We start from the raw sequence: 27,799 nt of genomic DNA on the forward strand, positions 1-27,799 counted from the left end.
CCATTTTCAATGCCATAACATGTGGGTGTTCTTTAAAATAGATGGGCAACTTAATGTACTCCCTTCCATTGTGCAACATACCCTATTTTACTTCTCTTCCCTTTAAAAGTGCAATCTTTAGACAAGCCCTTCTACTGGCAACATACCCTATTTTACTTCTCTTCCCTTAAAAAGTGCAATCTTTAGACAAGCCCTTCTACTGGCATACTCATGAAAATATTTACATTCGCATGATAGATAAATTGCCTAAAAAAGAGCAGATGTACGTCAAATCCTAACGTAGGACACGACGACAATGACGACGACAACGCTGCTGTGTCCGAAGTTGTGATGATTGTAGAAACTTTGGAAGTGTTAAGGAGACAGCTGTGGTGAAGAATGAGGGAGTGATGGAGTGCCTTTTGTGCTCCATGATCGAGTTGACCCCACACAAAAAACGAGCGCCAAAACAGCAACATAAACTGTAACAACGATTAAAGAAAGCACGATTTTGCATGAAAATTCGCGATAATTATTATTAGAAGAAAAACGGGCAGATGCCGAATACTTTTGTATGCGCGCACTTGCTACATGCCTACCTGCGTAAAGAAAATCCCTTGGTGGGCATCAGAATCTGAGCACCTCTTTGTTGATGCCGACAACCACTCAAGCAGAACGTGCAAATTCCTTAACGGTTGAAGGCCAAGAAAGCACCGAAAAAAAAGCAAAAAAGTAGCAGAACCCATCAGCTCAGGAGCGCTCCTTCCCCTAATAAATCATTCCTCTTTCCAATCGTGGGCGGCTTGCAAAATCTCTGTTTCTCTTTACGAGCTTGCAAGGTAGGTGCATCATCACTCTTCTTCTGCCTCCATGCCTGCCTTTTTGACTTCAATTCCGTCAGAATTATCTGGGGTATCAGCACCTGGTACAAAGTCAACATGGCGGTAGAATCAGAGCAAGGCTTAACCCTCCCTTTATAGAATCCGAGCAAGGCTTATCCCTCCTTGGATGAGCACCAGTTCTTCTCGAAGGTAGACTTGAGCAAGACCACCGTTGTCTTGTTCAGGGCAAAATCCTGACTGTGGAGGCTAAAAGGTAAAATCTACCTTGTGGCCTCCACAGGCAGATTTTGAGCAAATCGCTATTCTTTGTCGCATCACCATGTCTCAGATAGGGAGAGCTTACAATTCCTTCAAAGCTCACCTGAAAGTGAAGCTGAGGTCTTCTTCTGCTCAAGCCCTACTTGGCCTGGCTCTGTTACTGTTGATCTTTGTCAGCCTGGTGACACCACAGCTTCTACGCGTACCTCGGAGTGTCATAGAGCAGAAAGATCGTGATGAGTGGTATCTGAAACCAGCCATCCGGCCCCAGTCCCGAGAGCTCAAAGCAGAGTATGAAGCCATAGCTACTCGTCAGAACAATGCAGAAGTACTGGTGCAACCTGTAGCAGCTGTACTTCAACCTTTTCCCATTCCTTTCGATGAGTCGACTGAAATTGGAGGAGATGATCTTAAAACAGACAGTAGCGCGATTTATAAAGCAAATGATGATGACAAGCAAGGAAACGAGGTGCCATTAGTTTCTGGCAATCGCAAGAATGTTAGGGTCAAAGGTCTGCGCAAGACTGCAAACTTGGCATGGAGAGCAGGGAAGAAGGCATGGAAAGAGCTTGAATCTGTCTCCAATCACACAAATTTTGCTCCTCCTATCAGTGAAAAGAAGGATATAAGGGAGTGTCCAAAGTCAATCATTATGGAAGGGCAAGTACTCAGGGACTCTCTGGGCTATATGAAGCTTCCCTGTGGTCTGACAATTGGTTCATCGATTGCAGTCGTTGGCATACCTCGAGGTCCTCACAATGAATCAAAAACTACAATTGGGCACATTGGCAATCCTGGTTCTCTGTTAACACAGGTTTCACAGTTCATGTTTGAATTACACGGTCCCAAGCCATTTGGTTATGAGGAGCCATCTAGAATTTTACACATAAACCCTAGATTAAAGGGTGACTGGAGCGAGAAACCAGTGATTGAGCTGAATTCATTTACAAAGGGTTTGTGGGGTCGTAGTCAGCGCTGTGATGGTAGTCGGTCTCAATATCAGGAAAAAGGTAATTCCCTATCTTCCCCCCCCCCCCCCCCCCCCCCCCCCCCACACACACACACACACACACACACACACACACACATTCATTTTCATACGCAGTATGCAATACATAGGCACACACATACACTTCATACCCAGCTAATGTGACAAGCATGTTTGCCAGTGGAAGGTCTCCTTAATTGTGAAAGATGGATACAAGAGGATGGTGATGGGGATGAACCATCTTGGTGGCTTCGTAGATTAATCGAAAGGAAAGAAAAACCGGAGATGAGCTGGAGATATCCGTTTGTTCAAAAGCGATCTTTTATCCTGACAGTTAGAGCAGGGTTAGAGGGTTATCACATGAGCGTGGATGGAAAGCATGTTAGCTCATTTCGATATCAACCGGTAAGAAGATTTTTTTGTGTTTGATAGGGCTCAATTTGTGGTTTTAAAAATAGTAAACTCCTAAATTTTAATTAAAATCATACATATTGACTGGTTCGCTGCAGAGTCTTTTGTGATAAATGTCAGCAAGTGTGCATTCTACATCTTGCACGATGTGTGAATTTGGGAAGAACTTCTTTCAGAGTTCGGTTGATTGTAAATAGCTCAACCCTTAGGTACTTGGGTTGGTGCAGAAATATATTTTCCTTTTTTACATCTTTTTTTTTTTGGGAGGGGGGAGGGGACTTTTCCAACCCTCACTATGTCTCATTATCTCCCTAGTTTTTAGTTGCCATCATTTTTTTCTGCAAACACTTCAAATTCATGAGGGTGTCTTTGAGTGAATAATACCGAATTTGAATTAACAAGTGTACCACACCATATTGACTGCTCATATTACCTATTTCAAATTCGATGGACAGCACAAGAACCATGTCACAAGGCCCTTTGCCCATGAATAGATTTAATGAAGTTTATTAAAAAACATCATCACTGTATAATGAGTCATGACAACTCACTCATAAAAAATCACCAACCTAAAGTTCTATCAATCATTAAACCCAAGTAAAAAGCTTAAAACCCTTCCAACAAAACAGCCCCCTTTCTCAGTTTGAAATTGTCAACAACTACCTGAACCAATGACATCACAAAAGAAATGAAATGTATGATACCTTTCATTGAGCATACCAGATGCTTGAAATGTCTGTTATCTAGTGTTGGGCAACACAACATCAACATAGACGCTCAAACTGCCAGTGATGGGAACAACCGCTCAATCAACACAGTGAATAGACAACATCAACTGTCGATCCACATCGAGAATTGACAAAAGATGCATCAAGTCCACCGCAAATATATGTGGCCTGAACGTTGCTCATAGCCATAAGCCTGGCAAATCGTCATATGCCATAGATGCATAACAATCAAAAGCTCGCACTCGCCCTTAGTGGCTCAATGCATGGGTTGCATCAAATCAATTTCACTGCATGCACTCAAGTCTCAAGAAGCTCATCAAGCACTTTATGTGCTTTCATGAATGCACCACATAAGGCATTTATATCGGCCGGGACATGTGTTAGGCACCGCATCCGCATACATGTCCATTCGAGCATGATTTGAAGCCTGAAGTCCGCACCAGAGAGCCTCAATACTCTACAAATGCTGCCCTTGTTTGCTCTCACTTTCAACGACCAAGAAGCTACCAGCTGCATTAATGTTATTCTGTGAACGCTGTTGCTGCAGAGTTCTGTCTTAGAATTTCCCTACTGCCCTCATAATTTCCTTTCGTTGCAATTTTAATGTGCCAGCATTGATAAAGCCAGTAAGGTTGTCTTTTTTTTTTTTTTTTGCTTTGCTATATAAAACATGAGCGCTACCATTAATCAGCAATGCCTCAGTTTATCAACACAGTGCTGACTGGCTTTTCTTCTGCACAGAATGCCAACAGTGCCAAAAAATTGTAGACGATGCTCTCCAAGCGTTAACCCAACAACGCGTGCACACACATGCTCTCTCACATGCTTTCTTAGTGGTGACCCTCATTAGGAGGATGGTGAGACACTCCCTCAGTGTCCCAACTCCTCCATTAGAGATTGGCTCTCGTCTACTTGGGAGTGGCTGCAGGCTGGATTATAGAGTTATCGGTGCTGGGATGTATGGTTCACTTTTCTGATACCTGTAGCTGTTGGCATATTTTGTTGCTGCTCGCTCCTTTACTCCAGGATAGCTCCTTCGACCACTTCCCCATGACGAGGATGCGCTTCCTTTAGCTCTTGTTCCATGGTTTCGGCCAGGGATCAAGAGAGCACGCCATCGATCTTCAGTCTTATAGCCATTGTCAGGTGCAGCTGAAGATAATAAGGATTTGCTCGGATCTAGTACTCCGCACACAAACACAAGGGACATTGTACTTCAATTGCAACAACTGAACCGAACTGAAAGAAAGAGAGAGACGAGAGAGAGAAAAGAGACGACACAGGGATGTCGGGTCCCAATCCTCAAAGGCCCCCCTTGCTCTGTTGCTAGAGCAAGTACTTTCTTTATTCTTGCACAATGCTGATACAATGACTAAATGTTGATTTGCTGATGCTAAGGGGGTACTGATGCTGTGGTACTTGATGGCGACTATGTCGACGACGACGATGGAGATTGTGACGATGACGACGATGTTGTCGTCGTCAAGTCCGGGACTGCGATGACGATGACAAAGGTGTCGTCGTCAAGATAGGGATCTGCGATGACGATGACGAAGGTGTCGTCGTCAAGATAGGGACGTGCGATGATGGTGACGATGTCGACGACAACAGTGTCGATGACGATTATGTCAAGGCTGAAAACTGAAAACGCTAGATGCACTGCTACTGCGGCGATACTGCGGCCTTGATTTGCAACCGCTTCGCCGGGCTAGGGATGAAATGCAAAAACGCTGGCTGATCTGGCTGAAATTTGAAATTGCCAGGCTGATCTGCTGAATTCTGAAAAACGCTGGCTGTCTTGGCTGAAAACTGGAAACGCTAGGCTGATCTACTGCTGGTTGGTCAATGCGGCGAGGAACTGCAACGGGGAGTTGCGGTCCGGCGAAGCTAAGGGCTGAAAATTGAAACGCTGATGGTTGTGGGCTGAAAACGCTGAACTGTGATGCTGAAAACGCTGGGCTGAATTGCTGAGAAAACCCGGGGGGGTCTGCTGTGGTGCCTGCCCTGTGTCTCTGCTTCTTTTGCTTCTATTGAGTGCCCAATGGGTTTCATTTATAGGAATTATATGCTGGGTAGGGCAAGCTTCCCAACAAACTTACCAAAAAGAATTCCAAAAGTCACTTTTAATGAAATGACTTATAAGAGGTGGTTCACGCGGTAAAATGCTTGCATGATGAAATGACCGGCCTGGACATGCACGTCCTGCCAGAGGCTCACAAAGTGCCAGGCGAGGTCCTACGCTAAGACTGATACTAGACTATGGCAGAAGCGTGTCCACTTGGCGCAAGTGAAGTGCGCACGTGACATCACCCCTGTTAAAGCGAGGCACAACTGTCGAACTTCTATCTCTACTTCTGATGCTGACTGATGAATGCTTCTGATATTGTGGATGCATCACCATTGAAAATTTCTCCGAAACCAGGGATTGATGGTACTGCAGGTGCTGTTGGCGATGCAAACACCGTGTAAGGGTCACTGTCCAGCCTTACTACGATTGCCGAATATCAGCCTGGGCTCTATACCAGATAGTGTTGACTCTGCTTGCTGTAGCATGAGCTGTTTCCCGAACATTGACTGTGGTGAAAACATTACCGGTGCTGATGGATTGACGTTTGGTTCCGGAGTCCTTTCCAAAGGTTCAATGATGAGGGAAATGGATGCACGCTACATGTGAATGCGAATGCAGAATAGGTTAGGATCCTGTCTCTAACTCCTTCCATATCCGCATAAGAGGCTAGGAGATCTTGGTTCTCAAGATTTGGGTTCTCGTGTATCCGATGTCGATCTTCCTTCAAAGGCATGGTGTAGTAGGGCTACAGTGTCACTTTCACTTTCACAGGACATACAGTTGGTAAAGTTGGTCAGGTCTGGGTCACATTGGACGGACTCTCTCGGCTGGACAACGACACGTGGCAGGATACGGACGGTGGCCTAGTGGACATCGTGGCCAGCTCACCACCACTCAGTTTCGGGATAGACTTAGATGGTTGACATTTATGAGCCGTTGGTGGCTCTCTATGGTTGGGCATATGAGTAGTCGTTTGGGTCATTTTGGGCATTATCTTTATATAGTCGTTTAGAGTGAGTCTATACACAGAGCACTTCTTCACTCTCCCTGCACATCTGAGCCTCGACACCCCCATTGTACCTGAGAGTCCTGGGCTAGAGCTGAGTGTGCTGCCACGCCAGAGTCTGTATGAGTTCTTTGAGATAGTCGAGTCATTTGTGTGGTCTACTGTTGTTGTTGTTGTTGTGTCTGTGAGCGTTGTTGTCTATTGTTTCCTGTTTCCAGCCTGTTTCGAGTGAAATTGTCACGCACATTGCACTGAGGAGCACCCATTGTAGAGAGCACGACCCACTATCTGCTCTACAGGTGCTCTCATTTTGGTGAAGTCTCACTCTCTGTGAAATGCAAATCTTGAAGCTAGTTGGGTTTATCTAGCTTTGCCTACTTTGCCCGGCATTGTGTAGCCTGGTGGTTTGTTCCTCTCTCGGCCCTGGTCCTTTTGGGCTGGTCCTCTCTCGCCTTAGTCCAATTGGTCTAGTCCAATTGGTCTGGTCTCTCTAGCATGGTCCAATTTGTCCTCGTCCTTGGTCTAGTCCATCTGGTCTGGTTCTATCTCGCCCTGGTCCAATTGGTCTGGTCTCGCTAGCCTGGTCCAATCTGTCCTCGTCCCTCCTTGGTCCAATTGGTCTGGTCTCTCTAGCCTGGTCCAATCTGTCCTCGTCCCTGGTCTAGTCTCTCCTCGTCCTGGGTCTAGCTTGAGTCTAGACCTGTCTTCAACCTGAGTCTAGATCTGTCTTCAACCAGTACAGGTTTTCTTGCCCAAGGTTCGGTTGGATTGGTAGTCACTGCATGACACATCTAAGGCAGTCAATCGAGCGTCAAAGCGCACTACTAAGCCCTTTGAAGTACTACAATAGAAGACGACCCTTGTTACCTTGTAGAAGTCCATCAACCTCGTCACCCATACCTCCACATACGACATCACCCATTCCTCCATCCGATTCCACATCTTCCAGATCACCTTCTCCAGTAAAGCTCTCTCCTATTCTGCTACAGCAGGCTATTGAGCAACAATCTCAGCAAGGGGCCATGGAGCCGTTGGCTAGCGTTTTGGCCAAGGTAAACATCAAGTTCCCTACATTCAAAGGACTCTTCAGAAGATGTTGATGACCATGCAAGGAGGTTTGTATCTCTCTGTAGGGGTCGTGGTCTTAACAGGGAAGATGCTTATTTGGTACTCTTTCCATCCACCTTGGATGGCTTAGCAGACAAATGGTACAACCAGTTTGCAGAAAATCATTTTGCAACTTGGGCAGCCTTAAGACAACAGTTCTGTGTAGCTTTTAGGCCAGGTGACTACCAGGAGAAGGTGTTGGATGAGTTGGCCAACCTGGTGCTCCAGCCAGAGGAGACTTTTGTAGAGCTTATGACCAAGTCTCTGGTTGCCAAGCTTCCCTAGCAACCCGGTGAATTCATGGTTAAGAAGTGGGTGGAGAAGGCGCTTCCCAAAACATCGCAGCAAAAACTTCGAGAGAGTCTCCTACCCGACGCCACTTTGGAGGAGTTCATCGCAGTTGCTACTAGGATAGAGGGGGCTAGGAAGCTGTTCAACAACTCCTCTCACATAGAGACCCCCTCTGTGTTTTCGGAAAGTACTGCTGATCCATTGACTTCTTTGCATAGAGAACTTGAAGCCCTAAAACTACAACGCGCTCTTCAAGAGGAGAAAAATATCTCTCTTCGCCAGGAGAAACCCCCACATCTAGAGGCTTTGGATCAAATCAAGAGAGAGCTAGAAGAGCTTCGGTCTCAACAGGAGACTAAAGCTATGGTATGGTGCAGCTCGTGTCGCTCTCCAGGACATCCTCCACAAGACTGTCCCCTTCGAGCTTATTGCCACTTCTGCGAGAAGTCTGGGCATGAAGACAAGGATTGCTATTATATCAAGGGATTATAGCAGATACAACAAAGTCTAGGTCCGTCTCTCCAACAAGGGCTAGCACCTACATCAAACATGGTGTCACCATATAGCCATCAAAACCCGATGCCACCTCTGCTGACAACACCTCCTATGCAAGGTATGCACAACAACTTTACATCCCCCAGCTTTTATCATGCTAGTACTCTTTCAGCTCCCCAAAGCTTCTACACGTCAGCATCCGGTCCCATGCAGCAAGGGTCGAGACCACCTCGTCCCTCAAATAGGCCAATTTTGTGCTACAGGTGCGGGGAGTATGGACACTATCAGAGCAAATGTCCCTTACCAGAAGGGTCCCCTCCTTGTCGACATTGCCCTGAAGCTAAGGATCACTATAGTAAGGATTGCCCAAAACAACGAGCGTCCACATCTGCAAGCACAAGCTAGAACCAACAGGAGTTTACATTCCCAAAGCTTAACCTCATCAAAGTAAACTCCATTCCACAGGCCCCACCTTCCACGCTTGTAGTTGCCTCTCGAGATGGGTTGAAGCAAGTGGAAGAGCCGGCTGGTGTGCTTACACGGGCACAGAGAGCTGATCTTGGCCTCAGCCTCCCTGGCGGTCCAATCTTTCCATCTCCTGTCACACAAATGAGTCAAACTCCAGTAGTAGCTGCCAAACCAGCAGGTAGTGTCAAGAGCCAACCTACCTCGCTTCTATCAGATATTGATGGTGCTTTCATGGAAGCAGTAGAGGACTTGCAGAAGGTCAAGATACCAGAGCAAGATCTCATCAAAGGAAACAAGCCCACAGTAGAGTCTATCTTAAAACACACTTTTCAGCAAGTGTCACTGTACGACATGCTTCGACTTGATGCAAATCTTAGAAGTGACCCTTTCCATCATCCAGTCTCTGTACCCGGGTGCAGGGCCTAGTGGCGGGCACCTACTTGTGCAGCCCTTGGAGTCCTATATGATTTCATATCCAACTGCTCCCCTCACCGACTACAAAAGTCCTCGTCTCACTGTGTCTATTCTTGGGCATCAATTCTCAGGCGTCATAGTGGATGGTGGATCTGGGATCAATTTGATGCCAGAATTTACTATGTTGGCCTTAGGCCTGCAGCCTACCCGCCCTGCTCTATTCACTGTTACATTGGCAGACCAGAGGACAGTCTACCCGGTGGGCATAGTAGAGAAGGTGCCACTGATGGTACAATTCTTCACATTTAGCTTAGATTTTGTGGTGGTCAGTCTTCCTCAGGTGGAGGGAGGATTTCCGTTGCTGATTGGTAGACCATGGTTGCGGCATACTAAGGCACTGCATGATTGGGGAAACGACGCCATGTGGATACATACTCCTGGCTTCTCCCATGCAACCAATTCGGCTTGAAGGAGGTATGGATCCAGTGGTTCATCACAGCTCATTGTCAGTACAGTCCAACCCCGACCCTGAGCAGCCCATCCCACCTGACGGGTCTGCCGAAGACCTGCTGCAGTGGTTGGAAGCTACCGCCTCGATGCCATGCTATGTTGTTTCTATTCAAAACTCACCTATGCCGGTAACACTCTCTCTCCCAACTCCTCTGGCGGACATAAATGTCCCAAGCCCTACAGCAGAGAGTAGTCCTACAGCAGACAGTGGATCAGTCCAACAAGTAAGTGTGTCAGCCCCAAATTCTCATGATTCAGATGATCCTCCTACGGAAGCCCTTGCCCTCGGGGAACCTATAACACATCATCGAAGGGGGGAAAAATCTCCTCTACATTTCCCCCTCCCTCTAACATCTCCCAGGTCGGACGCCCTGCCCCCTCAAAAGCACGCGGTTATGCCTGTGTCTGAAGATTTACCCTTCGAGGAGCTTCCACCAGGATGGTTACAAGAAGAGTATGCAGAGTTTCCAATCGATCAAACACCAGCACATGAAGTCTCGAGGCTCCAAGAGGCAGCTTAGTTCTCAACTTCTCAAGTACCCTCCACTGTTACAACCCCTGACCCTGTCAAAAAAGTCAACCTGGGCGACCCTGATGACCCTCAGTACGTCCTCTTAGCAGCTTGGTTATGGGAGCATCCCGCATTACTTGATCAGGTAGTTTCTTTTATTCACTCTTTTAAGGATGTTTTTGCTTGGTCCTACAAGGATTTGGAAGGGATCCCACCAGGATTGGGTCTCAACACTATCCCTCTGGTTGAAGGGGCTAAGCCTATCAGAGGCCGAGCTTATAAGCTCAACCCAAAGTATGCAGAGGCTGTCAAGTCGGAGCTCGAAAAAATGCAAGAGGTAGGGATCATTGTTCCTGTGGAGCACTCTGAGTGGTTATCACCCATGGTGATAGCGCCTAAGAAGCAGTCAAATAAAATTCGTGTGCGTAGATTACCGCGCGCTGAATAAGGTAACTATCCCAGATGGTTTCCCCACACCTTTCACCGAGCGTGTGCTCGAGGACGTAGCAGGGCATGTTTTGTACAGTTTCATGGATGGGTTTAGTGGATACAATCAGTTGGGCATCCATCTAGGTGATCAGTTGAAAACGGCCTTTGTGACTTCCTGGGGTATTTTCATCTACACTAGGATGTCTTTTGGGTTGAAAAACGCTCCACCTTCTTTCAATCGGGCGGTGTATCTCATCTTTTGCCCTCTGCTTACGGATCATCTTCGTATCTTCATGGACGATTTTTCGACCTTCTGAGGTGCTCAATGTTCAACCCCAGTGGAAAATCTAGAGGAACACCTAGCTCAGCTCTCTGCTGTCTTCCTTCGGTGCAGAGAGGCGCGCCTAAAGCTGAATCCTAACAAATGTCATTTTTTGGTCACTGAGGGCACACTGCTAGGCCATGTGGTGTCTGTTAAAGGTTTAGCACTTGACCCAGAGAAGATTGTGGCAATCTTGAAGTTACCACCTTCCATCAGTCCAAAAGGGGTGCAGAGCTTTGTTGGTCACACAGGCTATCATCACAGGTTTATATGCATGTATGCACAGGTGGCTCAGCCCCTAACACGCCTAACCAGTGCCACTGTTCCCTTTCAATGGTCGAATGTAGAGGCTAAAGCTTTTGCATATCTCAAAAAACGCCTCATTGAAGCGCCTATTCTAGTAGCTCCCGATTGGTCTCTCCCTTTTCATGTGCATACTAATGCTAGTCAATTGGTTGTGGGTGCTGTGCTGACTCAGCCTAGTAAGGAGTACAACTTGGATCGCCCTGTTCACTATGCAAGTCGCCTACTCACCAAGGCAGAACGCAACTATAGCACCACAGAAAGGGAAGGTTTAGCTATTGTGTATGCTCTGCAAAAATTTCGGCATTATTTATTAGGTGTCCACTTCACAGTTATTACTGATCACCATGCCCTGCGCTATCTGCTCAACAAGCCGCAAGTTGCAGGTCGAGTATGGCGATGGCTACTCCTATTTCAAGAATTTGATTTTGAAGTGGTACTCAGGCCCGACAAACATCATGTCCTTGCCGACCACCTCTCTCGCATTCACACGGGTGAAGAAGCAACAGGGATTGCTGACGACTTTCCAGATAGCAGCCTCTTTAAGGTGGATACCACTCTGGAATGGTACGGCGATGTTTTGCATCTACTTTCTACTGGCGTGTACCCAGAGAACGCTTCTCCACTGCAGAAACGACGACTATTATTGAAGGCAAGGCCATTCACACTAATTGGGGGCCAGCTATACAAGTCAGGACAGGATGGTGTTCTGAGGCGGTGTGTCTCCCCTCATGAAGTGGAGTTTATTTTGGAGGATGCCCACAGTGGTCCCACTGGTGGCCATTACCCTGGTCATATTACTGCTCAGAAGATTCTCCAGTGTGGCTTATGGTGGCCCTATATTTTTCGAGATGCAATTGCCTATGTCAAAGTATGTGATGTATGTCAGCGTTGTGGCCCCAAACCAAACAAACAGTCAAACCATCCCCTGCAGGTCTCTATGGCATGGCAGCCCTTTGAGAGATGGGGCATTGATTTTGTGGGTCCAATTACTCCCTCCGCCCAACCAGGCAATCGGAAGTATCTACTAGTGGCTACAGATTATGCAACAAAGTGGGCAGAGGTACTGGCAACAACGGATTGCACTGGCACTACTGTAGCCAAGTTTCTCTACGAAAATATTTTGTGTAGGTTTGGGTGTCCCTTGGAAATCACCAGTGATAGGGGTAGTCACTTTGTGAATGAAACAATTTCAACCTTGCTGGCCAACTACAAGATTTTTCATCGAAAATCTTGTTCCTATTACCCTAGAGAAAATGGGCAGGCGGAGAGCACTAATAAGGTTCTGATAGCACTTCTGCGGAAAGCATGTCATCTGCATCCTGCGACTTGGGGTCAAGCTATCCACAGCACCCTTTGGGCATACCGCACTTCTTTCAAAGCCACAACCAATCACACCCCATTTCAATTAGCCTTCGGTTTGGAAGCGATAGCACCCTTCGAGTTCAATTCAGGATCTCCGCGAGTGGGTAGTCTGCGTGCCAATGGAGATTTGGGGTCGGCATCTGTCTCTCGTCTTTACCTTCTGGAGGAAAGACGAAGTTTGGCTTCTCGGGCTCTGGAAGCAGAGCAGCTTCGTCGCAAAGCATGGCATGATCGCCATCTCTGAAAGCCGCAAATAACGCAAGGAGCACTGGTGCTACTTTATCAAGCTAAGTATCTGAAAAAGGCTAAAAAACTGGTTCGAGCCTGGCAAGGGCCATTCAGGGTGCAGGAAATTTTGCCACAAGGAGCAATCCAGTTAGTAACTTTGGATGGTGTTCCATTGCCTCTGGTAAATGGCTCCACAATCAAGTGCTATTACTCTGAGTAAGCAATCTGCAGCGATTTCGCCATCTGTAGGTTCAAATATCCCATCTCTCTCCTCCCAACTACCTTTCCACCAGAACGGGAGTTCTGTTATGTCTCAATCCCTGCTAGGTTTGTAGAAGTTTCCATCTTTCAGTCTGAAGTATCATTTCCCACTCAGTCTCTATAATTGGGTATTGTCTTCAACTTCTTACAATCCAATCACTCTTTCTCTAATTTTTCTATCATCAGTGTTATTTGACATTAGCACTAAGGTATTTCCAGTTAAGCTCCTAGTCTCTTTTGTGATATTTTCTTTAAGGTTACTAGCTTCTCTCAAGGTCTGCCACATATAAGGAGCTTGTCAGTAAAGATTTGGTAAGTAAGTTCTTAGCCTTGCTTGGCCTTCCTCGAACATGGCGGGGCATTGTTCCCACTATTGTCACAATGGGCAAAATTCAAGGACATGCTTGGGCAATCAAGCAGTGGTAAACTCTTTGCTGTATGCCTCTCTGCAAAGTATGCAAAGTGATGTATGGTATCCTCACCGAAGGGCACAGCCTCAGAATTTCGTCTTCAGCATTGGCTGCCAATCATCCCATTTCTCCAATTAGTCTCCCTCCCCTATCTCTTAAATTCGCCCTCCTCTGCTCTCTCCAAATTCGCCACCCTTCCCTCCCAAATTCGCCCATGCTGAATTAGTCCCTTCCAGAAATTCGCCCCTCTCCTGCCTTCTCCTACCAATTTGAACCCCTCCCCTAGTTCCCAATTCGTCCCTCTTGCCCCACCCAATTCGCCCCTTCTCCTGCCCAATTCGACCCCCTCCCTTCCCAAATTCGCCCTCTGCCAATTCGACCCCCTTCCTTCCAGAATTCGCCCCTCTCCTGCCTTTTCCCTTCCCAAATTCGCCCTCTGCCTTCCAGTTCGTCCCCATCCCCTTCGTCTCAATTAGTCCCCCCTCCCCTCCATATTTGTCCCTCCCCTCCTTATTCGTCCCTCCCCTCCCCTTTCTCCAATTCGCCCTTCTCTGCCCTATCAAAATTCGTCCCCTTTCCTTTGGCCAAATTCGTCCCTGCTGCCTTTTTCGCCCCCTGCCGAAATTCGCCAGTGCAGCAGGACTTTAGCCCTGCCCAAACTACACCCTCTCCCAATTAGTCAAACTTCCCCCCAATTCATACCCTAGCTTTTTTCAAACTCGTCCCTTAGCCCTGCACTCTCATATTTCACCCCTTCCCCCAAATTGGCAATCCCCTCATATCCACCCAATTAGGCGTGCTTTACAATTTCGCTCACTATCACTCACCGTTCCCAATTCGGAAACTTCCAAATTCGTCCAACTGCTCGAAATTCGAACCAGGTCGTTGGGCCATCTCTAGTCCAGTTTTCGGTTATTCAAAACCAACTCGACCGACAGTGTCTGAAGTTATTCTGCTCTCTATTGGGTCTTTCTGCACGAGGTGTGCACATCAGTAGTTCAAGAAGAAACTGTAGTTATCATGGCAGGTACTAGCAAACCCTCAAGAAAAGCAATCAAGAAGCCACCACCTCCGCAGGAGAGTTCTGCTGAAGAGGAGGAGGATTCGGGAACTAACAGCCAAGATGTGGATGATGTGGATGACTTCACCTCAAGTGATGCAAGCGATGAAAGTTATAAGGCATCCCCAACTTCGGAGTCAGACTTAGAAGCTGTCTCTGAGTCGGATGCAGAAACAAACTTAAAAACAGCAGGTAAAAAGACACGTAATCAAGAAGTCATCCACCAAGAAATTGCTCGGCTAGCTGCATCTAAAAGTCGCACACCATTCTCCTTGGCCGTTTATCTACAGCCACCTCGACCGTCTCTCAGCCAAATACTCTCCAAGGACCCGCTACAAACTATGGGTCTCACAGCGCTGGCCGAAGATCTCCCAACCATTGTTCCTATAGAGATGATTCATGATCTTTTGAAGAACTTTCCCAAGGTCAGAGGTTATAAACTCACCGCTACAAGGCTGGGCCATGCTATGGGTATGAAAACCTTCCCAGCTGTGAAGCTTGCCACTAGAACCTTCTATCAGATTTCTAAGGAGGCCACAGTTCAGTCATGCGAGGAAATGCTCCGTACAAATCATCCGAACTATGAAAGAAATAAACAGATCTTGGCAATCTTTAGGTACTACTTTCTTGCTAGAGATGCCAAAGAAAATAAAGGGAAATGTGAACTGCCCACTACAGTATCTCACTGGGACGGTCTTTATTGTTTGCTACATGCCCAACCCTGTGGATTTCACCAGATCCTTTTCTCATCTTTACAGTCTCGGGAAAAAAGATTTCGGACCCAGGTGAGATCTGTACAGCTCAGCTTCAAATGCTTTGCAGCCCCTCTCTTGGCATGGGTTGTCAGTATTCCTATTACACCAGACGAAGTAGATGATGATACACAATGTGTGCAAGGGAAAAGGAAATCACTAAACATTCATGCGGAACCTGCAATCCACAAGAAAAAGAAGATAAAAGCAAAGGTGGCCAAAGATGCAGCAGAGTCTTTGATCTCCTTGCCATTATCGGAGAGCCAACAGACTAAAGTCACACATCTTCCGCGGCGGTCTCTGTCTACCACCCCTCTCTCGCCACCAGTGTCGACTCCCGAATTTCACGACAAATCGGCGGCTTCTCCCTCAAAGATTCCTCTACCTTCTTCCCCTATCTTCACCCATACGCATCTGACTCCACCGGCAACTACCATCTCAGATCCAGTCTCAGCTCCTACTTCAGCTCCTACTCAACCAGTAGTGCCTCCTCATAGTGACCCACTTGTGCCACTTGGGACATCATCAGGGGTGGCCGACTCTACTTCTCTGGTACATCTTTCGGAGAAAGTATTACAAGACTCCAGGAATGCTATCGCGACCATAGAGCTTGGAGCGGATTAGTTAGCTGCTACGCACCAGCGCCACTGCCATATATGCAGCTATGGCGGGATCTCTGAAGGTGGCCGAAAGTGCCATCTCGGATCGGGATGCTACGATATTCGCGCTACAGCAAGCTTTGAAGATAAAGTCGGACATCATTGAAGACCTTCGGGCACAGGTACAAATGTTTAGGGAAATGCTTCTACATGGAGACCGCCAGGCTCAGGCTCGGGCTCAGGCTCAGGGAGGGTTTGGATGGACTGGATCCGGACCACCATTGCAGACTGCAGGTCCTTCTCAGCACTTCCTGGGACTATACACACAGCCTCAACCTCCAGTTCAGTACTACAGTCCACAGTACCCTCACGGATTTCAGTCCTCATCGTCCCACATGCATAGTGCTCCTTGCTACGACGGTGTTGCTGGGGCTCACCGCCATGGCTGTGTCACTCGTCGTCCTCAGTTCACTTCCGGACAGGTGTTACCCTCCGCCGTGCAGTAGCTGGCGGCTCCTTTCACAGGGGGCCAGGTTATGGATAGAGCCCAGCAGCTCTACCAGCTCAGCAGTCCCTACAACGAAGTTCCATCATTGATTTGATGGCTCCACCTCTGGCCAGAGACCGATCCTTCGAGTGCAGCTATAGCGACTACTCTTTCTCTGGGATGATGAGTGACGGTCTTTTCACCATGTCAGTACAGTAGTCATTTATTATTACATTTTCAGCCTTTTAGCAGTTTCAGCGGTTCTCTCACCGGGACGGTGAGTGGTTTCGAGGCGGGCAACCTGTAGCAGGGCTACAGTGTCACTTTCACTTTCACAGGACATACAGTTGGTACAGTTGGTCGGGTCTGGGTCACATTGGACGGACTCTCTCGGCTGGACAACGACACGTGGCAGGATACGGACGGTGGCCTAGTGGACATCGTGGCCAGCTCACCACCACTCAGTTTCGGGATAGACTTAGATGGCTGACATTTATGAGCCGTTGGTGGCTCTCTATGGTTGGGCATATGAGTAGTCGTTTGGGTCATTTTGGGCATTATCTTTATGCAGTCGTTTAGAGTGAGTCTATACACAGAGCACTTCTTCACTCTCCCTGCACATCTGAGCCTCGACACCCCCATTGTACCTGAGAGTCCTGGGCTAGAGCTGAGTGTGCTGCCACGCCAGAGTCTGTATGAGTTCTTTGAGATAGTCGAGTCATTTGTGTGGTCTACTGTTGTTGTTGTTGTTGTGTCTGTGAGCGTTGTTGTCTATTGTTTCCTGTTTCCAGCCTGTTTCGAGTGAGATTGTCACGCACATTGCACTGAGGAGCACCCACTGTAGAGAGCACGACACACGATCTGCGCTACACATGGCAATGAAGATGGGATTTGGTAAGTCCATGGTCGGGACTCAAAGATTCTTCGGGAAAAAAAACTGGGCGAGGTTCCTTGGGTTCTTGGTTCTGCTTGGGTTCTTGAGGTTCTTGGTTCTTTTGGGGTTCTTCTCTCGGTCCTTGAGTTCGTGAAGTCGAAGCACGCACAGAGCTCTGATACCAATGTCAGGTGCAACGGAAGAGAGTAAGGATTTGCTCGGATCTAGTACTCCGCATACAAACACCTTTGCTCGGATCTAGTACTCCGCACACAAACACAAGGGACACTTTACTTCACTTGAAAGAACTGAACTGAACTGAAAGAAGAGAGAGACGAGAAAGAGAAAAGAGACGACACAGGGATGTCGGGTCCCAATTCTCAAGGGTCCCCTTGCTCTGTTGCCAGAGCAAGTACTTTCTTTATTCTTTCACAATGCTGATACAATTTCTAAATGCTGAGATGCTGATGCTAAGGGGGTATTGATGCTGTGGTACTTGATGACGACTATGTTGACGACGACGATGGAGATTGTGACGATGACGACGATGGTGTTGTCGTCAAGTTCGGGACTGTGACGATGACGAAGGTGTCATTGTCAAGATAGGGACGTGCGATGACGATGACGATGACGATGATGATGTCAACGGTGTCGATGACGACGACGTCAAGGCTGAAAATTGAAGACGCTAGATGCACTGTTGGGGACCTGCTATTGCAGCGATACTGCGGCCTGGATCTGCAACCCCTTCGCCGGGCTAGGGATGAAATGCAAAAACACTGGCTGATCTGGTTGAAATCTGAAAACGCCAGGCTGATCTGCTGAATTCTGAAAAACGCTGGCTGTCTTGGCTGAACTGCTGGTTGTTCAATGCGGAATTGCAACGGGGAGTTGCGGTCCGGTGAAGCTAAGGGCTGAAAACTGTAACGCTGATGGCTGTGGGCTGAAAACACTGAACTGATGATGCTGAAAACACTGGGCGGAACTGTTGAGGAAAACGTTGGGGAGCTTGAGGGTGCCTGCCAGTCTACTGCGGTGCCTGCCCTTTCTGTGTCCGTGCTTCTTCTGCTTCTACTGAGTGCCCAATGGGTTTCATGCATAGGAACTATATGCTGGGTAGGACAAGCTTCCCAACAAACTTACCAAAAAAGAATTCCAAAAGTCACTTTAAATAAAATGACTTATAAGAGGTGGTTCACGCGGTAAAATGCCTGCATGATGAAATGATTGTTCTTGTGCAAGAGAGGGTACTATGACCGGCCTTGACATGCACGTCCTGCTAGAGGCTCACAAAGTGCCAGGCTAGGTCCTATGCTAAGACTAACACTAGACTATGGCAGAAGCGTGTCAACGTGGCGCAAGTGAAGTGTTTAGGTGACAGTCATTGACACGGTTGATGTATGCTTCTGAGGTTTTAGATTCATCATTGGTTGACAACTTGCATCACACTAGCATCAATGATCCCGAGATTTGCGCTCACATGTAGATCGAGATGTGGATATCCTTCTTGTGTAGGAGCACAAGTTACGTATGGATAGTTACCGCAGATGTGGCAAGTTGCTGCCTGGGGATTCTTGTACATTTTGGGAAATTGCAATTGGACAAACGTACTCTAGCAGTGGTGTTTCTGTGTATAAAATCTTAGCTCGCATGATCAGTATGCGTTTGAAACCCTTAATGCCCGATCTCATCCATGCTTCGTACAGGACCGCTGTATCTTAAATAACATTTTCACTTTGTATGAAGCAATCAAGTGGGCTCGTCAGATAGATCAGCCTATAGCTTTCATGCTTCCGGATTTTGAAAAGGCACGAGTAGATTAGTTTTTCTTGGAGGGCACTATCCAGAGAATGGGTTTTCCCTTACAGTGGATCAAAGGTGCCTCTGCATTATACCGTACTACTTCCAGTGCTGTCACAATCAGGGGCCACATTGGACGCCGTTTTCCACTGTCTCGTTCAGTCTGCCAAGGATGGCCCCCGGATGCCTACTTCTTTCTGTTTTTTGCAAAGGTCATGACTCTTTTCTTACGCCACAGGACCCCACAATGAGAGGTCTTGCTATGCGGTTGGGTGACTCGCCAGATTTGTTGGATCAGGAATATGCTAATGACACTATGCTCTTTGTTCGATATGCCACACCCACCTTGGACAGTCTACGGGCGGCTAGTGGTGCGCTCATAAACTGGCACAAGTCTTTTGGCTTCCTAGTAAGAGTAGATGAGGATTGTCATTGAGGTGCACATGATAATTTTACTTGGCTACCTAAAGGACAAACTTACAGATATTTAGATTTCCATGTCAAGATTGATGTGTCCGTTGAGGAGCAGTTTGCGCCCGTGCTACAGTCCATCAGAAAGAAGCTTTTCCATTGGTCATCCTTGCATTTATCGTTGGCTGGCAGAGCCCTTGTGGTAAATCATTTCCTTTTTCTGACAGCTTGGTTCACAACATCCTGCATGACACTTCACTTGGGAATCATGGCGCGTTTAAGGCGCCTTGTACGCAACTTTTTGTGGGGTCGCATGGATGGCTTTACCGAAACTCGACCACGAGTCCATTGGGACACAATCATTTTGCCTTGAGAGGAAAGAGGATTGGGGATTATTGATCCAGGGATGCAGAGCAAGGCACTGCTTGTGAAGCTTATAGTACGAGGATTGTTTCCAGGGGCAGAGCCTTGGAAACAGTTTTTGCATCATGCTTTGTCACATACCTCTCCTCGTTTTGGATCTCTAGATGCCGGTGTCTAGTGCGCACGCGACTATCAGATTCATCTTCACAGATGCACCCTTAGATACATCCCATTTGTCACCATTTATGCGCTGCTTGCTATGGATTTGGAAGGACTTTCGTCCTGCTTTGATTCGACACCTGCCTTCCTTCTTTCGAGGAGGACCGAGGTAGTGAGGCAGCCACATGTATGGAATGCTTATGTGACAGGTGCAGAAGGCCGTCAAATAGGTGAGAGGACTCACATTGATTGGGCTAGAGGGGATGATGGACTGGCAAACTCTTTATGCTATTGGTCGGATGCCTCCTTGGTTGGGGCACATGTTATTGGAGCAACCTACGGGATTCGCCGAGGGGTTACTGCCCGTATGAGAGAGATTGATGAGGCCATTCCGTCCGATTGGCATGCCTTGATTGAGGGACCAACTGCTTTACCTTCCCATCAAGGATGGTGGGTGTACTTTGATCCCATCTCAGGAGACCCGATTGTTGCTCAACAGGGGACTCTAGTCTTTAGCATCGTTGAGACTGACCATCATGGACGCACATTATGGACTTTCAGGGTGAGGTTTCACCTGATCAGAGGCTGATTGCACATTGGCAACCTATTAGAGTGGTTGGCTCTTTCCAGAGGAGATCATTCGTCGACCCTGTTTGCACTGTTGAGGAGGCTCTACTCTGGGAACTATGGATTTGACAGGGCAAACCCCTTGTTCAGCTCGGCTGGGATCTTGGAGAGTAGCACTGGCCTTCGTTGAGCAATGATAACCTTCTTATCCTTTTTTGAGTACATAGTCTCACTTGAGAGGAGGTTTCTTCTGCGAACCCACCTCATCATCCACGCAGCTTTCTAGCCACATTTTTGGTCTTGCATTTGGATCCTCCGGATCAGCAGCAAGATATGTTATTTCATGTGGATGCTAGCACATGCTGGATTGCCTGTAAGGTACTTGGGCAGCAATCATTGGTCATGATCCGACTTGTGGATGGCAGTTTGTTGTTTGCTGATTAGAGTGGGCATCCATGATGGGTTTGTGACGTGGGGGGCAGTTGCATGGCTTTTGCAATTCCCGGGGTCACACACCTTTTTCCATGGCTTGCGGACAGATTTGGTCTTTGTGCTTACTCCATTAGACTTGGACACCCCAAGTGTAGATTCTGTGGCGACACAAAAGAGATTCACTTCAAAACACTTCACAATTCAAGAGTCGACACGGCCCGCTGTAGATCCGTGCCAAGAGAGATTGGCCCCAAAGGCTGGTGCCCCTTTCAGTGTTTCTTTTTATATTAATCTTTGAGCAAAGTACAACTCCCGCGGGTGCTCTCTCTCAGACTCTGCGTCAAGATGCTTTGAGAAGTGAGACCCCCCTTGGGTTAATTTATCCTTACAAGGGATGCCAAAAGCAGAGAATGTAAACTCAAAAGCAAAAGGCCTAAAAACAGCCAGGGCTGCTCGCGGAAATTTCTACAGTCATGCCACGTCAGCTGCGTGAATCACGGGCATCCATACAACAGCCATGTCAGCATTGTTTAGGCATTATTTTAATGTTAGGTGTCCCTTTTGGCCCCTTGGCAGTTGTCCATAAGTTGGAACAACCTATAATCTTCAGTTATAGGCCTCTTGGATAGGCTCTATAAGTTGGTAAAACTTTATTTGCCCTTTTGTCTAGGAGTTGGCTTTCCTTTTGTTCCGGTGCGTCCAGGTGGTCATGCCACATCATCACTTTGTGAAGAATTGTAATTGCCCTCGATTACGCCTGCAAAACAGACACAGGCCATTGTCACAAACTGTTGACATGTCAAGTCACTGAAGAACAAATCCAACCTTCAGATCACGGCCGAGGGGCCTAAACCCTAAGAAAAACAAGCAACAGTAGAAGGAGAAGTCCTACCAACTGATGGGACCCCGTCCGATGGGGCCCAAGTGACATAAAGGAATTAAAATAAAGCAGGACCCACACACGCACAAAAAAAACTTGCGTAGAAACTGATGATGTGGCAGATGTACGGACAACCCGGATTTTTGCATTGACTGCTGACGTGGCAACCTGTACGGGTTTTCGCGTTTCACATTGACAACCTGTACGGATTTTCGTAATTTGCACTGGCTGATTTTCAGCGCGAGCTTTTGGCCTGTTGCTTTTGAGTTTGAAGCTTTTCACTGTAACTGCTTTTGGGCCTAGGGCCTTCAAATATGAGGCTAGGGCTCATTCTTTGGCACTCTTCTGGGAGAAGGTGCAAAGCGTGGAGTACCGGCTTGTACTGTGTTGATGGAATATAAAGAAATATCGAAAGGGGCGCCAAGGTTTGGGGCCAATACTCTGTGCCACTCCGTGTCGCGTGTCGTCTCTCTTTCAGTTTAGTTCTTATTGAAGTGGTAAAAGTCTATTCAGTGAAACTGGCCCGTAGGGCGGTAGGCGTTGGCTTTCACCCGAAATTCTTCACTTTAGACACACACACAGAGCACTTTGCAAAGGGAACCTGCGACGGGAATTAACACTTAAACACACACACGGCTCGGAAGCTAGAATGCTCCGAGCAGACGCCGACAACCATTAGGCCCCAAAATTGGCGCCCCTTTCGGTATTTCTTTATACTTTGAGAGGGTAAATTACAAAGTAGAGTCCTGGGAATCCTTTACCTGTATCCCGCTAGATACTACCTGATTTGGCCAAATTTCGGCAGCATAACAGCCCCAAAACTTGCGCGAAATCAATTCCCCTGCTGGATCTCACTTGCACTGGCGTAAACTCTCTGATTCCTGCCCAAAAACAGTAAATTCAGGTCGCTGTATTTACTGGTTTTTGCCATGTTTCCAACCCTAAACAATCCCCGAACTGTTCTCTGCCAGTGGGGCACGATTCCCAAAGGTTCTGGCGTCCGTATGGCTGAAAAACAGTCAATTTTCTGCGCGTACGCAGCGTTGAATTTGCACCTGTACGGTGAGGTTATGACCCTCACCGGTGCCTGCTTTGGAGTAGCAGCTAGCTACCCCTGTTCCTGCTCAAGGAGGCTCTTGCCTCAGCACAAAAGCATGAACCCACACAGCTGTACATCAGTCAAATGAAGAGCCCTCTTGTGGGGCATCACATAACTGCACGTAGGGGAGAGAGAGAGCAGTGTGTAGCGTGCAGGGCATCACTCCTAGCACCACACTGTACATGGGAGGGAAAGAAAGCACTCCATAGCTCTTAACCTGTGACCAAAAACCAAATGAAGCCTCTTCCTAGCTTAAAATTCAGTGCCCAATTTTCTGTAAGAGGCAAGTCAATGAAAAATTGCCACTTGGCGCATTTACAAGCATTTGCCCGTTTCAGGGTTGCCGCCTAAAAATCTCCCGACTGGTTGCTCAGTTGACTTCGTGGCAGAGTTGTAAAATGTTCCCCTAGTCATACCGGAGGTAATGATGTGAACACATTTCACAGCCCAAAAAAGCAGTTCCCTAAATTTTAGGAAATGATTCCGTTGGGCTCCCAATGGTCATATGACCATCTATCCTCATTGGGACCGCATCCAAAAGTGCAATGTGGCCCAACTGTCAGATACTTTGTGTCGGTAGTCCCACCTTGACTTTATGCCTTTATTGAGTTCACTTCCTAGTATCCACCAACTTGCTACGTGCGACGGGGGGACCTACATGATCTTGCTATGAGCCTAGACATCCTTTTACTATACGAATTCTAGTGCCGACCACTACCCATCTGCGGGTGAAACTACCGTTCACATTGGCCATACAATGTCCGACCATTTGCTACTTCAAAAAGAGGGTCTCAAAAATAAAACAAAACCCATTGGAAAGAAACCAACAACTAAAGTTAGCAGTTGCCACGTGGCACGTCCTCGTGACATAGTTAACAGTTGCCACGTCCTCGTGACATTCAATTTGTTCTTTTCTATTGGCACGTGGTGCTTGTGTTGTCACAGTGGTATTAGAGCATTAGACGTGTGCTTTTCTGAAAGCACACCGGTCCTACAAAAGAGAAGATAGAGCAGACCAGCGGTTCCAAAGTCTATTGGAATCTTATTTGAAGTATCTTCGGGCCCCGACCCCGGACTTATTAGTCACTCCCACCCTTACTTCATCGGCATCGGGCGCGCTGCCATCTTCACCGCTCTGTCTTACAGGGCATAAGCCATAAAGAACCCAAGAATGGCGTTCATGGATTCAACAGGATATTTGCAGTTTCTTCTCAACGAGCTTTATGACGTCCTTTCGCGGCATCCTCAGCAGAATCTTCTAATGCTGCAAAATTTTCAACAATTTTTAAATTACATGTTACCCCCTTTGATGGCTCAGGTGGTACCTCCTCCTTTGGCACTAGAAAGTATGAGAGCTTCCAACCGGCACCCTTCTCAGCTGTCTGTTCCGATTGGGGGAGTCTTCAGGAATATGCTGCAGCCATCTGACCCTGATCTAGTGCCACCGCCATTGCCCCCACCCAAGGTAGGATCCGAACATACGTACGGATGTGTACGGTACCGTACGTTTGTGCCATACGGAACAGTATCGTACGGATCCCTACTGTTCATAAATTTTTGCCCTTAAAAAAAAAAAAAAAACCCACGCAACGATTTGATTTCTTTTCGCCTATCTGGTGGTAGTCGGAGCGCCTTAGTTTTCTGGAGTATGTTTGCAACAGTGACTTGCAACCTGCAAAGTCGATCTACAGAGCATTTTCGGGCGTGTTTATCAGTAAGAAATCGTATCTTTCATCTCTCTCTCTCTCACATTCCTTTGTGATTCTCTCGCAATAGCACATGCGTTTTTGTCACAATGTCGTGTCCCATTGCCCAATGTGTAGGTCCACCATGCCTCGCAAACCCAACCCAATCTAGAGCACACACACCAATGTCATTGTGTGGTAAATACAAGAGGGCAAGGAGGAACAGGAACACGCACTTGGACTTGCAAATATTGTGGAAAGCAAAGGACAAGTACGGCGACGCGTGTGTTGAGGCACCTTACTGGCATCGGCACTACTGGCCAATGCGAAGGATGCAAGCTTGTTCCGCGAGAGATTAAGAATGCTTTGATTCTGGAGCACTTCCTGGGAGGGGGTCTTCCCTCGTCCAAGGGTAAGAAAACAGATGAGGCCTTGCAGGATGCCTTGCAGGATGCATTGTTTGCAGATTTTCCAGATGCACATACACAGCAGGAAAGGGACGTTAGCAGGAAAAGGGCTCATTGTTCTCAGGATGTAGATGAGGATGCAGATCAAGGGACACGCATGTATACACATTCTACTTTGCCTTCACGTATCCATACACAGTCTTGGGTAAAAGAGCGTCAAAAGATTGCAGAGACAGAGATTGCTCGCATTCTGATTTTAAGTTAATGCTTGGCTACTTATACTTTTCAGCAGGTAGATCCGACTCAAGTGAAGATGGTTCTCGACCCTACTGCACAGGAGATAGATTGTCGAATCAGAGATGAGCAGGAGGAGATTCTTCGAGAGCTCCATAGATCCCTTGAGAGTGTGTATCGGCGGGTCACTAGCTCACGAGCACAAGCCCTGGTCATCCCTCTTCGCCAGGAGGTTGCACATCAAGAGAGCATGACGGGAGAGCATTCGCAGAGGCAAGCTGCATGTGCGTAGTAGTCGTGGTCGAGCGAATGAGGCAGTGCGTCTCATTCTGATTGCAGAGAAGGATCACCCAGTTGAGCTGTTGGAGGCAAGTGCTTTAGGAGATCCCTCCATTGTTGAGCCAGAGTTTGATGAGGAGGGCAATGTCTTGACAAAAGGAGACATGACCTCCTCATCTTCAGAGTTCGATAGGGATGTTTGAGTATCTTGATTGCCATGTAGTATGTACTTTGCGGTTGCTAGCATCATAGCATGCTTCCTAGTTTACTGTTTTATTAAGTCAAGACTCGTGCTTTGTTCCACCTTTGTTTATTATGGATCATTAGATGTACTTTTTGTTTTATGGATTCTATCATTTTGGTATTTTTATGAGAATCGAGATTATGGTTTACCGTTTATGTAGTATGTCATACTAGTACTTTAAACTTTTATAAATTGTATTGCCTTTCGAGTCTCGTCTATCGCATAGTATGCAATGTGTAAATCATGATCAATATGAAGTTCTTTGTAGTTTGTTGTTAAATATTCAAAATTTAGGGTATGTGTATTTGAGAGAGACTGAAGTCTTGAAGTGTATCTGTTTTTGAATGTTGCATGCTGCCATGCCGAGCAAGTGGTCAATGGTCAGGAATCATCCCTCGTCGGTATTCTTGTGAAAGCCTCAGATGTCTAGTTATGGAAGCCTTGGAAGTTGGTTTGTAGAGCATTGAACTAACATCATGGACTCATGGAGTGATACTTATGAATATACTATCAAGTATAGATTGTGTTGTAGGTTTTTGGCTTTCAAAAAAAAAACCATACGAATTTTACGTACCTAACAACTCAATCCATTCGATACTACGAACAAGATGTACCGAATACGTACCGTACCTTACACACCTTTCCACCCTTGCCCCCACCTCCCCCGCCACCACCGCCACCAGACTACAATGGTTGGAGCCTTTATGTATTATGGATACCCTTATTATCCGTACCCGGGATATACTCCTAACCAACCCAAAGATTTTAAGGATGGCGACTCGACATTCAAATTTTAAGAAAGCATTGCAGATCCTACAACAATTCGACAACATCTATGCTTTGGGGAACTATACAGAAGAAACTAAAATTTCTCGAGCAATGGGATTTCTTAAAGATAATGCTATGCAATGGTGGAGTTCAATCGCGACACAACCGCATGCTCCAAGGACCTGGCAAGCTTTCAAGACAGTTTTTGCATGTAGTTACATGACTTCTATGTTTGAAGTCCTGATTTTGGCAGAGTAGGGCAACTTGAAAATGCTTGCCATCGAAACCATGGACGACCATAACCAAAGGTTTCTCAACGTGTACCTTCCAGTGTCCTTTATATCTGTTTTCTTGGAGGCCCAATGCGATCGATACACCATTGGACTACCATTACCATTGCAAGAATATTGTCTCTCCGAGCAAGTCTCCACCATGCAAGAGCTTATGGACCATGCCGCGGTCGGCTACAAACTCATGAAGGAAAAGTTGGAGTTTACCACAGAAGAACCTCCGGTCACTATAACCAAAGGTTTCTCAACATGCCTTTAGATCTGTTCCCTTGGAGGCCCAATGTGAGCGATACACCATTGGACTACCATCACCATTGTAGGAATATTGTCTCTGCGAGCAAGTCTCCACCATGCAAGAGCTTATGAACCATGCTGCGGTCAGCTACAAACTCATGAAGGAAAGTTGGAGTTTACCACAGAAGAACTGCCGGCCACTAACCACAACTCTCGACAACAACGAACAAATTCTCGGGAGTCTCGTGACACCCAACCTCAAAGGCCTTGTCTGACACGTCAATGAGAAACCCTTTTACAACGAGATGCTTTGGATGTTTTCAAACAGGACAACATGTCCTGAGCGAGCCTTGACGTCTTCAGAGCAACTTTTTCCTCCCAAAACTGAACGATTCTCGGGACCACCACCAGCCAAGGGAGCTAGACCCGCTATTGGACTAGTCCCTGATATCTATGGCATACGCCTTGAAAGTTCAAATGAATTGTGTTGAGCATATGGCAAAGTCAACGGCTTCAAAGCCCTTATTTTCTTTGACCCCGGAGCTACAAAGAACTTCATCCATCCAGAATTCTTGAAGGAGATGCACTTCGATTATGATGCAAACGGTGGAGAAATTGAAGCTGAGCTAGGCACAGGGCAAAGTCAAAAAGTGGTACCGCTCATCGGTGCTCTTCCAGTGACTATCCAAGATTTTCATGGAAAAGCCGATTTCCACATTATGAAGTTGGGCAATTGCGACGTTCTCTTGGGCATGCCCTGGCATGACAAGAATGATGTGAC

The 27,799-nt window shown here is 47.1% G+C and overlaps 1 protein-coding gene across 1 annotated transcript in view; it reads left to right on the forward strand.

Moving 5' to 3' along the window:
• Positions 1–553: 553 nt before the first annotated feature.
• Positions 554–27,799, forward strand: part of LOC147418545 (hydroxyproline O-galactosyltransferase GALT6-like) — a 46,707-nt gene continuing 19,461 nt past the window's right edge. The window contains exons 1-2 of the mRNA XM_086506850.1: positions 554–2,089; positions 2,249–2,472. Of these exons, the coding sequence (XP_086362976.1) occupies positions 1,141–2,089; positions 2,249–2,472 (1,173 nt within the window). The 5' untranslated portion in view covers positions 554–1,140. The remainder of the gene's footprint in view (positions 2,090–2,248; positions 2,473–27,799) is intronic.

Source organism: Adiantum capillus-veneris, chromosome 30, assembly GCF_014529385.1.
Source record: "Adiantum capillus-veneris isolate H3 chromosome 30, ASM1452938v2, whole genome shotgun sequence".
NCBI classification, from domain to species: Eukaryota; Viridiplantae; Streptophyta; class Polypodiopsida; order Polypodiales; family Pteridaceae; genus Adiantum; species Adiantum capillus-veneris.